Source organism: Pseudophryne corroboree, chromosome 6, assembly GCF_028390025.1.
Source record: "Pseudophryne corroboree isolate aPseCor3 chromosome 6, aPseCor3.hap2, whole genome shotgun sequence".
Taxonomy (NCBI): domain Eukaryota; kingdom Metazoa; phylum Chordata; class Amphibia; order Anura; family Myobatrachidae; genus Pseudophryne; species Pseudophryne corroboree.
In genome coordinates this window covers 412,064,954-412,081,990 of record NC_086449.1, presented here as the reverse complement: position 1 = coordinate 412,081,990, position 17,037 = coordinate 412,064,954, and the positions used below count along the sequence as shown (strand labels likewise).

At 42.0% G+C, this 17,037-nt stretch overlaps 1 protein-coding gene across 3 annotated transcripts in view; it reads right to left on the bottom strand.

Annotated features, from left to right (window-relative positions):
- SEMA3D (semaphorin 3D) overlaps nucleotides 1-17,037 on the bottom strand; it is a 293,106-nt gene that overhangs the window by 205,485 nt on the left and 70,584 nt on the right. For all 3 annotated transcript variants that reach the window (XM_063926929.1, XM_063926930.1, XM_063926931.1), the window contains exon 2: nucleotides 961-1,143. In XM_063926929.1, the coding sequence (XP_063782999.1) occupies nucleotides 961-1,143 (183 nt within the window). The remainder of the gene's footprint in view (nucleotides 1-960; nucleotides 1,144-17,037) is intronic.

Genomic DNA, 17,037 nt, shown 5'->3' with positions numbered 1-17,037 from the left:
TAGATTTTAAGATTGACATTTGATTGACTCCTATCAGATGTTGATTGTGATTGCTCTTCATCTTAGGATCTACATTTGCAGAGCTATAGATCCAATTTATTCCAAAATTATCACATTTGTCATCCAAATGCCTGTGTATGTTTGGACAGCATGATGACAAAAATGAGACACATTTTAAAATACATTTTTCACTATTAGCAAAATACTAATATTTCTTTAGTTAAAATGCAAAACCAATGTAAACTATCTAACCATCACATGTGCTTTGTGACTTCAGGATAGCCTAAGCACCAGAATCACGCAAGCACTAGGATGACATGGTTTGGTCATCTTGCTGTTTTGTAAATTTAAACCTATACTCGCCTACTCTCCCCAAACATCCAGGAGACTCACAAACTTTGTGGAGTGTTCGCTGAGGAATCCTGAAAAGGGAAAGGTACCCTCCCATAGGGAAGTGAGTGTTGTGACAGAACTCAGGGGCAGATGTATTAAGCCTGGAGAAGTGATAAACAAGTACTAAAGCAGTAATAAGTGGAAGGTGATAATGCACCAAACAATCAGCTCCTACCTGACAATTTACATATTGGAGCTGACTGGCTGGTGCGTTATCACCTTCCACTTATCACTGCTTTATCACTACTCCAGGCTTAATACATCTGCCCCTAAGATCCCTAAGTACTCACACACCCAGAACTAGGATCTCCCAAAGTGGAGACAAAAAAAATGTCTGGTATGATTTAATTCTGAAAGTGTATTATATAAAACTGAATACTACTATCGACAAACGTTGAATAAGATTATAAAAAGAAGCTAGCCTTACATTCTTACATCATATTAATAGTCATACTGTAAATCCAAACATTTAATATTTTTACAGCAGGACTCTTCTGGGGTATTATATGTCAACACATGTACAGCAAATAAGAACATTACAAATACTTCTCTGTAAAAGACTGTTACCTTTGTAAGAAAGCTTGAGCCGAGGAATATTCTGTTTCAAGCTGTCAGTTGCTGGCAGAAACATTAGAAAGACCATTGATAGCATTGTGGAGAAATCCTGTGGTCTAAGCCATCTGCTGGGACGTTTGTGACACATCTTTTTCATGGTGCTGTATCTGGCACCTCTTCTGGGGAGTTGTCTGTCTGCAGGGAGAAATGTGCCATTATTATGACTTGTTACAGGAAGATGATCTTGTGCAAAGCCAGTCACATGGAAATTGGGGAAAAGTGTCATTGGAACTGCATTTTCCATATATATCAGTCCTTTTTATTATCATTATCCTGGTGCTCCTTGCACAGGCCAAGTTTTAGGTCATTTTCTCCGTTTCTATTTGAAGGTTGAGTTAGAAAGTATCTTGCAAACTGGTGTTTAGGTTTATATAACAGCAAAAGTGTGGCAGCGTATCTCAGTATACACTCATTCCACGCAACTGGGACAGGGTTTGGATTTAGAGCTTTAGTGAGTTAACCACTGCGGTTAATGAGATATTGGGATGGACCCATAGGAATTAACCCTGCACAGATTTAACACTCTAGCCGAATGCCTGTGTTTGTATATTGGATGTGAAATCAGGGAGATTGATTCAGTAGCATTATAGTAATTTCATTTAAAGGATAGTCACTGCCATTGAAGCTGCTGAAGTGGGGTTAACAGATAAGACCAAAGGTTACTTAATAAAATAGTCTTTTGTCAGTCTTTTTTTAAGTGTAGTTATACTGTATGTTCTATAACACAGGTTAATTTTAACGGTTTCTTGATCATCTTAGTATATGATTTTAGAAGTGAAGGGGCATATTCACACCATGATCTCTCTGCCTGACAGTGATTTGGTTTCACCCTGGATGCTATAGAAATCCTTTATATTTTTTTTACTTTCATACTGATTTTAAATATCCCCCCTTCCTGTTTATAATAGTATGGTGGAGCTTACTCCCCTGAGACTCCCACCATTTGTTCTTTTGAGCATGATCCCAATGTTTAACATAGCTTGGGCCACTTATCTTCTAGAGTTTTTGGGCAGCTCCTGAGTTGTGTGAAATCAAACACAGTGGCTAAAACATGAAAGCTGGGGTTTGATTTGATCGGAAAAGTAAACTATGGGTTAGAAACAGAACACAGTAGAACATAAGGTGGGGATCCCAATGTAAGGAAGATTAACACAACAAGTAAGGTAGGGCATTAATAATATATATATATATATATATATAGAAACACCTATTCCATAATCTTGTGGTTCTGTATAGGTAAAACGCAGAATATTTGTATTGCTTTCATAACATCACCATAAATTTAGTACTTGTGGCATCGTCTTTGGACTACGATTTGTGAATGATCAGTGACAATGAGCCAGCCAAAGATTGTCATCCTTTCCATTATAAATTACGCAATCAGCCTAAGGGCATCAATTACTTCACATAGTAATACATCATACTTTTGCCAGAGCTGTAAAACTATTTACTAACAATGGACTCATATGTACCATGCTGTATTGTTTACATTTACTATTCTCTAGTGTGATGTTCCTCATGGAAATAGTAATAAAACAGGATGCAATTACAGCACACAATACGCAAGAAATGTTTTTGTTATTAGATGCATGAAATCCTCTGGCATCTAATGCAGCTAAGTAATAAAATTACAGGTTAGTGAATAGCATAGAATTTCAGTTCGTAGGTGGGATCTTTTGAAGTAAAAACAAAGTTAAAGCTGAAAATTCCGTAGCAATCCCTGCCAGCTGCTGTTATCTCCAGCTGCAGTAGAACAGTCTGTGTCATGAGTATAATTTACATTCCCATAAGAATTAAACGTTTCTTGAGATAATTTCAAAGAACCTTTTCAATTTAGGTTTGTGTAGAAGACAAGAATGTTTTCTGCCTATGCAAGAGAACAATGATGCTGGGTTATGCAATTTATAGTAAATCCTCTCAGGCATTGAATTCTGCTCATCTTCCAAGATCCCTCTATGTCTATTAACACCCAGATTATTCTTGTGGATGTTCCTATGATGTTGTCCTGAATCCAGCTTTGTGACTGAAATTATGGCTGTCAGCAAATGGCTTTAATTATATAAAGTCATATGCTGTTTGAAAAAGCAGAAACATTTCTAACTAATTAAGACCACATATGCTTGTTACCGATAAAGTAATAATTATTCTTTGGAGTCTGCAGTACCATCAATCAATACATTGTTATTGCTATCCTATGCATACATTTTGTGAACAATACAGGAAATGCAGTATAACAATTCACTTATGTTCCAAAGTAAGTCCGCGTGCAACAGACACACGTGTGTATTTCCTGCTCTGTGACGTCAAACAGCATATTAGGAGAAAAGAGGAAAAGTTCAACTGTATCACGGGTGTGGTTCACATGTGTTATTCGGCATTACTGTGAGAGGGCTCTCAAACTTACGCAACCATACACATTAGAGTGTGAGACTAAACTTTCTCAGAGTGAAGCACAGTCATTGCAGAATAAAAATGAAAACAAGATTGGGGATTGCCCTGGTGTAATTATGAAGGAACATTATGGGAAAATAGACACTTGTGATTAAAATACAATGTGCTGTGCCTCCACTTTTTTCACACAGTAAATATTCCTCACTGTGTAAAAGTGAAGTCTGTTTCACTATAATAAGTCTGCTGTATTGAAGTCTATTGCTTGTGAAACATTGGCTCAGATTGAACATAAAAGAGAAAACAGAATGCTCAAGAAGAAAATTTATTTTTAACCATCCTTCAAAGATATACAGTAAGCCAAGAGACCACCTCCACCTCCATCTCAAAGACTGGCAAGCCCATTGGTGCATGCACAAATAAGAATCTGTACACTTCCATTTCTACATGTGTATTTTGAGTGTCAAGTTTAAATATATGACAAACATCACATTAACTTAAAATAAATTACATGCAGTGTTTACACTTAGTATAAAACATATTTCAAGGATACAATTAACCCAAAATAAGAAGTATCTGTGAGGGGAAATTCTATGTTCACCTGGAGACACTTACTGTATTGCATTTGCACGTGAATGCCCGATTTACTTCTCACAGTGCAAGAGACAATAAGTAGGGTTGTGGCTGCTTTGGGGACCAAAGATGAGGATTGCCCAAAAATGCAGATCCACCATCCTAAAGCCATCACAATGCTATCAAAAGAGCATAGTAGAGTGCTCATCTGTTCATATACACTATGGGCCTAATTCAGACCTGATCGCTCACTAGGGGTTTTTTGCACTGCTGCGAGCAGATAGTCGCCACACACAGGGGAGTGTACTTTTGCTTTGCAAGTGTGCCAACACACATGCAGCCGAGTGGTACAAAAAGTTTTGTGCAGTTTCTGAGTAGCTCAGGACTTACTCAGCCACTGCTATCACTTCAGCCTGTCCAGGACCGGAATTGACGTCAGACACCCGCCTTGCAAACACTTGGACACGCCTGTGTTTTTCCAACCACCCCAGAAAACGGTCAGTTGACACCCACAAATGCCTTCTTCCTATCAATCTCCTTGCGATCGGCTGTGCGAATGGATTCTTCGCACAATCCATCGCCCAGCAACAATCCGCTTTGTACCCATACGACGCACCTGTGCATTGCGGTGCATATGCATGCGCAGTTCTGACCTGATCTCAGCGCAGCAAAAAATCCTAGCGTGAGATCAGGTCTGAATGACCCCCTATGTGCATATATACTACCACTGGATCAGGCTGTGCTATTCCAGGTACCAAGTCCAGGAATACTATAGTATAGCAGTACTGCTCTGTGCTTGATAGGATTGTTTCCTACTAAATGTATCCAGCAATTTGTTTGCTTCAGTGTTCACACCAAGGGAGCTCTTATTGCTCTAAAGAGATCTATCATTGATATACATTTACATGGACTTGCAAGTTCACACATGTGCCGAATAACTAAAAGTCAAGCATTGGCCTTTTAGTTCCATTTAATAAAGAATAAAAACGGAGAAAAAAATTGGGAAGTATGTGTAACAAAATTTGTACAAATAAAACAATTACTACTGGAACAAAAATGTTTTATTCAAGAATGAAAGCATTTTTCATTGTTTTTCTTCTATTACCCTGATCAATGCTGTATTAATGAGATGCAGCAAATCATACCATAGGCGGGGATTATTGCCGACAATAACACTGTTAAGACCTCTGAATGTTTAGGGCACAGCTGTACAGTATCTCCAGCAGAAACACTTTTTCACTGGGAAGAAAGCTTTAAAAACTTTTGTTTAAAAGAATGTTTAATTAATTAACCCCAATGTAAAAGCATTGGAAAATTCTATTTTTGTATTCATTAATATGTAAATTTAACATTAAAGTTCATAATTTGACCAATGGTGACTTTTGTTCATACCATGTACAATGACATAAGCAACACATGTTGAGTATAAAATTCACATTTTTTTTTCAATTATACTCTTGTAGAATTCTTTAATTTCAGTAGTATGTAACTAATAACAGGTGGAAGAATGTGCAGTTGCTTTCACAGCTGTGCCTCATTTAACCAAACGTAACGTACTTGTAGATGATAATATTGTTGGTGTTCATTAAATATAAAAATCTTTATAATTTCTATATTAAGTATAGAGAGCCATACAGAGCCGTTTCCTGCGGCGGGCGAGGCAAGCCTTTGCACGGGGTACCCACCGCAGTTCTTTTGGTGGCTCCTGGTGCTCCCTCTCCTCCTCATCATTACTACTCCGCTCGGGGGGTGGAGTTTCACATAATGGCGCGTTTGCGTCGTGACATCACGATGCAAATGTGCCAGTACGGAAAACTCCGCCCCTAAGTGGACTAAGTGGCGTAAGTTTGTCCCAGATGCCCGGAGGCAAGATAAACATTGGTGCCCCCCCATCCTGCTATGTATATAAACTGCTCAAAAAAATAAAGGGAATACTTAACAACACAATGTAACTCCAAGTCAATCACACTTCTGTGAAATCAAACTGTCCACTTAGGAAGCAACACTGATTGACAATCAATTTCACTTGCTGTTGTGCAAATGGAATAGACAACAGGTGGAAATTATAGGCAATTAGCAAGACACATAAAGGAGTTGTTTTGCAGGTTGTGACCACAGAAGTGGTTGTGACCACTTCTCAGCTCCTATGCTTTCTGGCTGATGTTTTGGTCACTTTTGAAAGCTGGCGGTGCTTTCACTCTAGTGGTAGCATGAGACGGAGTCTACAACCCACACAGGTGGGTCAGGTAGTGCAGCTCATCCAGGATGGCACATCAATGCGAGCTGTGGCAAGAAGGTTTGCTGTGTCTGTCAACGTAGTGCCCAGAGCATGGAGGCGCTACCAGTAGACATGCCAGTACATCAGGAGACATGAAGGAGGCCTTAGGAGGGCAACAACCCAGCAGCAGGAACGCTACCTCCGCCTTTGTGCACAGAGGAATAGGAGGAGCACTGCCAGAGCCCTGCAAAATGACCTCCAGCAAGCCACAGATGTGCATGTGTCTACTCAAACGATCAGAAACAGACTCCATGATGATGGTATGAGGGCCCGACGTTCACAGGTGAGGGTTGTGCTTACAGCCCAACACCGTGCAGGACGTTTGGCATTTGCCAGAGAACACCAAGATTGGCAAATTCGCCACTGGCGCCCTGTGCTCTTCACAGATGAAAGCAGGTTCTCACTGAGCACATGTGACAGACGTGACAGAGTCTGGAGACACCAAGGAGAATGTTCTGCTGCCTGCAACATCTTCCAGCATGACCGGTTTGGCAGTGGGTCAGTAATGGTGTGGGGTGGCATTTCTTTGGGGGGCCGCACAGCCCTCCATGTACTCGCCAGAGGTAGCCTGACTGCCATTAGGTACCGAGATGAGATCCTCAGACCCCTTGTGAGACTGTATGGTGGTGCGGTTGGCCCTGAGTTCCTCCTAATGCAAGACAATGCTGGACCTCATGTGGCTGGAGTGTGTCAGCAGTTCCTGCAAGACGAAGGCATTGATGGTATGGACTGGCCCGCCCGTTCCCCAGACCTGAATCCAATTGAGCACATCTGGGACATCATGTCTTGCTCCATCCACCAATGCCACGTTGCACCACAGACTGTCCAGGAGTTGGCAGATGCTTTAGTCCAGGTCTGGGAGGAGATCCCTCAGGAGACCATCTGCCACCTCATCAGGAGCATGTCCAGGCATTGTAGGGAGGTCATACGGCACGTGGAGGCCACACACACTACTGAGCCTCATTTTCACTTGTTTTAAGGACATTACATCAAAGTTGGTTCAGCCTGTAGTGTGTTTTTCCACTTTAATTTTGAGGGTGACTCCAAATCCAGACCTCCATGGGTTTATAAATTTGATTTCCATTGATGATTTTTGTGTGATTTTGTTGTCAGCACATTCAACTATGTAAAGAACAAAGTATTTAATATGAATATTTCATTCATTCAGATCTAGGATGTGTTATTTTAGTGTTCCCTTTATTTTTTTGAGCAGTGTATATATATATATATATATATATATACTCTGAAAAAAATGTGCTCTGAAAAAAAAATGTATCTATATATACTGCATTTCATTGTCATTTATTTTAAATCACACCTTTCTTAGCAGTCATACCCAGGATTAGAACCCATGACCTGCTACACTGAAGAAAGACACCTTGCTGTTAGAGCTATTTGGTCCTGCTTAGCAAGGCTCCAGATTCTAACAATTTCAAGCTATTTGTCAGTTCAAAACCATAGCAACTAGGCAGATCCATGTAGTGCAGTGCCGTAACTAGACATTTTAGCGCTGTGTGCAAGACACAGCATTGGCGCATCCCCCCCCCCCCCAATGTAAAATAGGGCCAGTGCGCTCAGTAGGGGAGTGGCTTCATGGTTAAGCGGCACAAAATAATACCAATTCATATTAGGCTGCACAGTATTCTCCACTATTTAAATTACACAGCACAGTAGCGTGCTGTCCATTAAACAGCCCTGTCAGCGGGCAGCACCTGCTTAAATTGCTTTATAGTAAATCTGCTACTGGCGCAGCCCTGTGTTTGTGCCAGTGGATGTGCCTACAGTGCAGATGTACTGTGTGCAAAGCACCGCTGGCACACACTAGTTACTGCCCTGGACATTACATATTACATGAAGAAATCAGCTTAATGAGTATAGTGCACCATCTACTGTACATTGTTTATTTTGTTTGTGTGTGTGTGTGTGTGTGTGTGTGTGTGTGTGTGTGTGTGTGTGTGTGTGTATCCATATATAGTATATTTTTCTATAACATAGAATCTTGTTATATACTCCTTTTTGTATTGCAGCAGAGCATTGTATGGCTCTTAGTGGTTAGCTGGTCACTTGCATTTAAACTACATGAAAGTACTGTATTCTAAGCTAATTACGCCCTACACCACAGGCAGAAATGGTACCAAAGTATCTATATTTGGCCAAATCAAAAGATAATAATTACAATTTTGATTGTAACAAATTAATTTGTTTATCCTTACTAAAGAGTTGAAAAGGTTGTATCATGCATGTCTCCCATTGGTTTGTCATTGTCACACTGTAGTAGAAACAGATAAGTCTGTAAAATGAGACAATATACTACTAAACCTTTATTTTTGTATGCATACAATAATGCAAATTACTTGATGCAATATTATATCAAAAAGGCAAAATGCGTGAAAACTGATCTGAAACCTACATTCAGAAGCATTGTCACAAGGGTTTTTTTTTAAATGAAAATGATATTTCACAAAACTGTACTTTGATTTTGAGTCTATTTGGTAGTACCCCTACAACAAATAAATAAATAAATAAATATATATATATATATATATATATATATCAACTTGTCCAGTTGTCCTACACATGTATGGCAGGTAGTGGATGGCACTAAATATAGAATATTAAAATGACTAACACTGCTGGTGTATATCAATATTTAGAGATAGCCCGGCATGCCACTTATAGGAATATATGACCTTGCATTATGAAAAATGGTCCTATAAATTAGCAGATCATGCTGCAATGCTACTTTATTCCATTAATTACATTTTAGCTGTGAAGTTTTAGCATAGGGCTAAACATTTTGAAGAAGCTTTAAAGTGTAGGATACCCCCATATAAATGTATGTGTGGCAAACTTCCCTATAATGCTGTACTTACATATTAATGTTACATATATGACAGGTAGTACTAATATTTACTGTAGTACATGGTGTTCATTTTTATACTGCTATAACCAGGTCATTAAAGCTTATTCACCTTTTCATATGTGTAATGATGTAACTGCCACCCCCATCCCTCTTTTTTTCAGGTATGCAAAAGAAAAACTTTACTAATGTCACTGCAAACCCTTACCTTCAGTAACCAGTGCCTGCCAAGGACTCCAAGCACTGTGTGGAAAGCATTGTGTGTGGCTATAATAAACCACTGTCTGCAGCGCCGTTGGGACAATTGCAGCAGTTACCCTCTTGGCCATCTCCATGTGTACAGGACAACAGCTGCCGCGAATAAGCGTTGCAGCTGCCATTTCGTGAGCTACGTGTCAGTTAAAAAGTTGTCCGGTACTCGGATCCCCCGCCTCCCCGCACTCGCTACTGGCCCGGAGGGAGCTGGAGGGAGCCACTTATAATACTGCTGTTAGAGGCTGAGACGGAGGGAGCGGAGAACACATGCAGGCAGCGCTGCTGTAATGTATGTAGCACTACATACATTACAGCAGGCAGCGCTGTGGCGGGTACCGGGTGGAAATGATTGCGGGTACTGTGCAGCTGGTTCTCCGCCTACAGTTCATACGCGCTGTGGGCGTAGCACACTCGGCACAGCGCTAGTTACGGCTCTGATGTAGTGTGCAGCCACACACTACATAGATCTGCTCAGTCACTCACAATGCTGATTATTTCTCTAACAATTATTTTACAAGTTACATAGTTACATAGTTGATGAGGTTGAAAAAAGACAAATGTCCATCGAGTTCAAGTGTCATACCCAGGATTAGATCCCACACCCTATTACACTGGAAACAGGCACCTTACTGATGGAGCTATTTACTCCTGCTTAGCAAGCCTGCAGATTCTAACTATATGAAGTTACTTGTAATTGTCAGAGAAATTACTTCACATAGTTAGAATTCTCATGCTTCTTATGATGGAGCACATACCTTCAAACATACCTTCATCAGTAAGGTGTCTGCTTCCAGTGTAATACATTGTGGGTTTTAATCCTGGGTATGATACTTGTAAAATGTACATCTATAATAAAGAGGGTGTGACTTGTAAGGTGCAAGGAGAAAGAGATAGCAGCGGCTATCAATTAACTTAATTGAATGGTTTTGAACACACGGAACGGGAGGAAAGATGCCCCCCTACAGCGCAGAGTTACGCCTCTGAGTGGACTACTAATGATAGGGTGGAGGGGGAGAAAAGACACAGCAACGAGCGGGCTGGCTGGCGAACAGGCGGGCGGCCAGGCGGGTGCTGTGAACACCCCAAAGAGCACTACACAGCCCTGGCAATTGACATTACACTGTGTAATGTCAGTTGCCAGAGCTGTGTAATGCCAGTTGCCAGGGCTGTGTAATTTACACAGCCCTGGCAACTGGCATTACACAGCCCTGGCAATGATCATGACACACGTCCCAGAGCATGAAACCCCTGACAACCAGCATGGATCCCAGAGCATGAAACCCCTGACAACCAGCATGGATCCCAGTGCATGAAACCCCTGGCAACCAGCATGGATCCCAGTGCATGAAACCCCTGGCAACCAGCATGACACCCAGTGTGTGAAACCCTTGGCAATGAGCAAGTATTTTAAAAGTAATTAGAAGCTTTACTGTAGGACATAATGTATCAAATGCATAGTGGTGTGTGGCATAATATGTGGCAAATAAATACCACCATATTAAGCCCCACACAGTAATGCCCCCTGCATTACAGTGTGGGGCTAAATATGGTAGTATTTATTTTTTTTCCCAGTGGTGGCCATGATCTGTTGGAGCAGGGTCAAAAACTGGGGTGAAAGGTAGTCTTTTCAGGTGAGACCATGCCCATTTTGAGTGAGACCATGCCCATTTTAGTGAGGCCATGCCCCCTTGCCGGGAAATTTGGATATTTTTTAGATCTTTTTTTTTTGGGGGGGGGCACTTTTTTATGTCAAGGGGGGGAAGCCGCATTTTTAAATCTTGCACTGGGTGCCAAATTGGCTAGAAACAGCCCTGGAGCCATGCACATGTGTGTAAATAAATAAATATATATATATATATATATATATATATATATATATATATATATTAGTGATGAGCGGGTTAGGTTACCGAGAAACCGAACCCACCCGAGCTTTACCTTTTTTTACACGGGTCTGAGCAGACTCGGATCCTCCCGCCTTGCTCGGCTAACCGGAGCGCGCCCGGACGTCATCATCCCGCTGTCGGATTCTCGCGAGATTCGGATTCTATATAAGCAGCCGCGCGTCGCCGCCATTTTCACACGTGCATTGAGATTGATAGGGAGAGGACGTGGCTGGCGTCCTCTCCGTTTATAATTGTAGAAGAGACAGTTGATTGCTTGTTTTATTACTAATTGTGGGGAGGATTGGGGAGCAGCTGATAGGACTCGGAGTAGAGTGCAGAGTTTTGCTGATAGTGACCACCAGTTTTTTTTTTTATCCGTTCTCTGCCTGAAAAAAACGCTCCATACCATATCTGTGCTCAGTGTGCTGCATGATATATCTGTGCTGAGTGCTCACACTGCTTAATTGTGGGGACTGGGGAGCAGCTATAGCAGGAGTACAGTGCACAGTTTTGCTGACAGTGACCACCAGTATACGTTTGTCTGCCTGAAAAACACTCCTGTGGTGACTTTTTTTTATACTAGTTTAGCAGTCTGCTGACAGTGTCCACCAGGTCCATTATACTGTATATAGCAGTACGGTAGGCCACTGCTGTACCTACCTCTGTGTCGTCAGTCACTCGTCATCCATTAATAATAATAAGTATACTATCCATCCATCTACATTGTATACCTGTGGTGGCTTTTTTTCTTTATACTAGTTTAGCAGTTGGCTGACAGTGTCCACCAGGTCCATTTATTATACTGTATATAGCAGTACGGTAGGCCACTGCTGTATCTACCTCTGTGTCGTCACTCGTCGTCCATAAGTATACTATCCATCCATCTACATTGTATACCTGTGGTGGCTTTTTTTCTTTATACTAGTAGTACTAGTTTAGCAGTCTGCTGACAGTGTCCACCAGGTCCATTATACTGTATATAGCAGTACGGTAGGCCACTGCTGTACCTACCTCTGTGTCGTCACTCGTCGTCCATAAGTATACTATCCATCCATCTACAGTGTATACCTGTGGTGGCTTTTTTTCTTTATACTAGTAGTACTAGTTTAGCAGTCTGCTGACAGTGTCCACCAGGTCCATTATACTGTATATAGCAGTACGGTAGGCCACTGCTGTACCTACCTCTGTGTCGTCACTCGTCGTCCATAAGTATACTATCCATCCATCTACATTGTATACCTGTGGTGGCTTTTTTTCTTTATACTAGTAGTACTAGTTTAGCAGTCTGCTGAACAGTGTCCACCAGGTCCATTATACTGTATATAGCAGTACGGTAGGCCACTGCTGTACCTACCTCTGTGTCGTCACTTGTCGTCCATAAGTATACTATCCATCCATCTACATTGTATACCTGTGGTGGCTTTTTTTTTTATACTAGTAGTACTAGTTTAGCAGTCTGCTGACAGTGTCCACCAGGTCCATTATACTGTATATAGCAGTATGGTAGGCCACTGCTGTACCTACCTCTGTGTCGTCACTCGTCGTCCATAAGTATACTACCATCCATCTACATTGTATACCTGTGGTGGCTTTTTTTTTATACTAGTAGTACTAGTTTAGCAGTCTGCTGACAGTGTCCACCAGGTCCATTATACTGTATATAGCAGTACGGTAGGCCACTGCTGTACCTACCTCTGTGTCGTCACTCGTCGTCCATAAGTATACTACCATCCATCTACATTGTATACCTGTGGTGGCTTTTTTTTATACTAGTAGTACAAGTTTAGCAGTCTGCTGACAGTGTCCACCAGGTCCATTATACTGTATATAGCAGTACGGTAGGCCACTGCTGTACCTACCTCTGTGTCGTCACTTGTCGTCCATAAGTATACTATCCATCCATCTACATTGTATACCTGTGGTGGCTTTTTTTCTTTATACTAGTAGTACTAGTTTAGCAGTCTGCTGACAGTGTCCACCAGGTCCATTATACTGTATATAGCAGTACGGTAGGCCACTGCTGTACCTACCTCTGTGTCGTCACTCGTCGTCCATAAGTATACTATCCATCCATCTACATTGTATACCTGTGGTGGCTTTTTTTCTTTAAACTAGTAGTACTAGTTTAGCAGTCTGCTGACAGTGTCCACCAGGTCCATTATACTGTATATAGCAGTACGGTAGGCCACTGCTGTACCTACCTCTGTGTCGTCAGTCACTCGTCCATAAGTATACTATCCATCCATCTACATTGTATACCTGTGGTGGCTTTTTTTTTATACTAGTAGTACTAGTTTAGCAGTCTGCTGACAGTGTCCACCAGGTCCATTATACTGTATATAGCAGTACGGTAGGCCACTGCTGTACCTACCTCTGTGTCGTCACTCATCGTCCATAAGTATACTATCCATCCATCTACATTGTATACCTGTGGTGGCTTTTTTTCTTTATACTAGTAGTACTAGTTTAGCAGTCTGCTGACAGTGTCCATCAGGTCCATTATACTGTATATAGCAGTACGGTAGGCCACTGCTGTACCTACCTCTGTGTCGTCACTCGTCGTCCATAAGTATACTATCCATCCATCTACATTGTATACCTGTGGTGGCTTTTTTTCTTTATACTAGTAGTACTAGTTTAGCAGTCTGCTGACAGTGTCCACCAGGTCCATTATACTGTATATAGCAGTACAGTAGGCCACTGCTGTACCTACCTCTGTGTCGTCACTCGTCGTCCATAAGTATACTATCCATCCATCTACATTGTATACCTGTGGTGGCTTTTTTTCTTTATACTAGTAGTACTAGTTTAGCAGTCTGCTAAACAGTGTCCACCAGGTCCATTATACTGTATATAGCAGTACGGTAGGCCACTGCTGTACCTACCTCTGTGTCGTCACTCGTCGTCCATAAGTATACTATCCATCCATCTACATTGTATACCTGTGGTGGCTTTTTTTTTTATACTAGTAGTACTAGTTTAGCAGTCTGCTGACAGTGTCCACCAGGTCCATTATACTGTATATAGCAGTATGGTAGGCCACTGCTGTACCTACCTCTGTGTCGTCACTCGTCGTCCATAAGTATACTACCATCCATCTACATTGTATACCTGTGGTGGCTTTTTTTTTATACTAGTAGTACTAGTTTAGCAGTCTGCTGACAGTGTCCACCAGGTCCATTATACTGTATAAAGCAGTACGGTAGGCCACTGCTGTACCTACATCTGTGTCGTCACTCGTCGTCCATAAGTATACTACCATCCATCTACATTGTATACCTGTGGTGGCTTTTTTTCTTTATACTAGTAGTACTAGTTTAGCAGTCTGCTGACAGTGTCCACCAGGTCCATTATACGGTATATAGCAGTACGGTAGGCCACTGCTGTACCTACCTCTGTGTCGTCACTCGTCGTCCATAAGTATACTATCCATCCATCTACATTGTATACCTGTGGTGGCTTTTTTTCTTTATACTAGTAGTACTAGTTTAGCAGTCTGCTGACAGTGTCCACCAGGTCCATTATACTGTATATAGCAGTATGGTAGGCCACTGCTGTACCTACCTCTGTGTCGTAAGTCACTCGTCCATAAGTATACTATCCATCCATCTACATTGTATACCTGTGGTGGCTTTTTTTTTTATACTAGTAGTACTAGTTTAGCAGTCTGCTGACAGTGTCCACCAGGTCCATTATACTGTATATAGCAGTACGGTAGGCCACTGCTGTACCTACCTCTGTGTCGTCACTCATCGTCCATAAGTATACTATCCATCCATCTTCATTGTATACCTGTGGTGGCTTTTTTTTTTTATACTAGTAGTACTAGTTTAGCAGTCTGCTGACAGTGTCCACCAGGTCCATTATACTGTATATAGCAGTACGGTAGGCCACTGCTGTACCTATCTCTGTGTCGTAACTCGTCGTCCATAAGTATACTATCCATCCATCTACATTGTATACCTGTGGTGGCTTTTTTTCTTTATACTAGTTTAGCAGTTTGCTGACAGTGTCCACCAGGTCCATTTATTATACTGTATATAGCAGTACGGTAGGCCACTGCTATACCTACCTCTGTGTCGTCAGTCACTCGTCATCCATTAATAATAATAAGTATACTATCCATCCATCTACATTGTATACCTGTGGTGGCTTTTTTTCTTTATACTAGTTTAGCAGTTTGCTGACAGTGTCCACCAGGTCCATTTATTATACTGTATATAGCAGTACGGTAGGCCACTGCTGTACCTACCTCTGTGTCGTCAGTCACTCGTCATCCATTAATAATAATAAGTATACTATCCATCCATCTACATTGTATACCTGTGGTGCCTTTTAGTTGTGCACATTAAAATATGGAGAACAAAAATGTGGAGGTTAAAAAAATAGGGAAAGATCAAGATCCACTTCCACCTCGTGCTGAAGCTGCTGCCACTAGTCATGGCCGAGAAGATGAAATGCCATCAACGTCGTCTGCCAAGGCCGATGCCCAATGTCATAGTACAGAGCATGTAAAATCCAAAACACAAAAGATCAGTAAAATGACCCAAAAATCAAAATTAAAAGCGTCTGAGGAGAAGCGTAAACTTGCCAATATGCCATTTACGACACGGAGTGGCAAGGAACGGCTGAGGCCCTGGCCTATGTTCATGGCTAGTGGTTCAGCTTCACATGAGGATGGAAGCACTCATCCTCTCGCTAGAAAAAAGAAAAGACTTAAGCTGGCAAAAGCACAGCAAAGAACTGTGTGTTCTTCGAAATCACAAATCCCCAAGGAGAGTCCAATTGTGTCGGTTGCGATGCCTGACCTTCCCAACACTGGACGGGAAGAGCTTGCGCCTTCCACCATTTGCACGCCCCCTGCAAGTGCTGGAAGGAGCACCCGCAGTCCAGTTCCTGATAGTCAAATTGAAGATGTCAGTGTTGAAGTACACCAGGATGAGGATATGGGTGTTGCTGGCGCTGGGGAGGAAATTGACAAGGAGGATTCTGATGGTGAGGTGGTTTGTTTAAGTCAGGCACCCGGGGATACGCCTGTTGTCTGTGGGAGGAATATGGCCATTGACATGCCTGGTCAAAATACAAAAAAAAATCAGCTCTTCGGTGTGGAATTATTTCAACACAAATGCGGACAACAGGTGTCAAGCCATGTGTTGCCTTTGTCAAGCTGTAATAAGTAGGGGTAAGGACGTTAACCACCTCGGAACATCCTCCCTTATACGTCACCTGCAGCGCATTCATCATAAGTCAGTGACAAGTTCAAAAACTTTGGGCGACAGCGGAAGCAGTCCATTGACCAGTAAATCCCTTCCTCTTGTAACCAAGCTCCTGCAAACCACACCACCAACTCCCTCAGTGTCAATTTCCTCCTTACCCAGGAAAGCCAATAGTCCTGCAGGCCATGTCACTGGCAAGTCTGACGAGTCCTCTCCTGCCTGGGATTCCTCCGATGCATCCTTGAGTGTAACGCCTACTGCTGCTGGCGCTGCTGTTGTTGCTGCTGGGAGTCGATCGTCATCCCAGAGGGGAAGTCGGAAGACCACTTGTACTACTTCCAGTAAGCAATTGACTGTCCAACACTCCTTTGCGAGGAAGATGAAATATCACAGCAGTCATCCTGCTGCAAAGCGGATAACTGAGGCCTTGGAAGCCTGGGCGGTGAGAAACGTGGTTCCGGTATCCATCGTTAATTCAGAGCCAACTATAGACTTGATTGAGGTACTGTGTCCCCGGTACCAAATACCATCTAGGTTCCATTTCTCTAGGCAGGCGATACCGAAAACGAACAC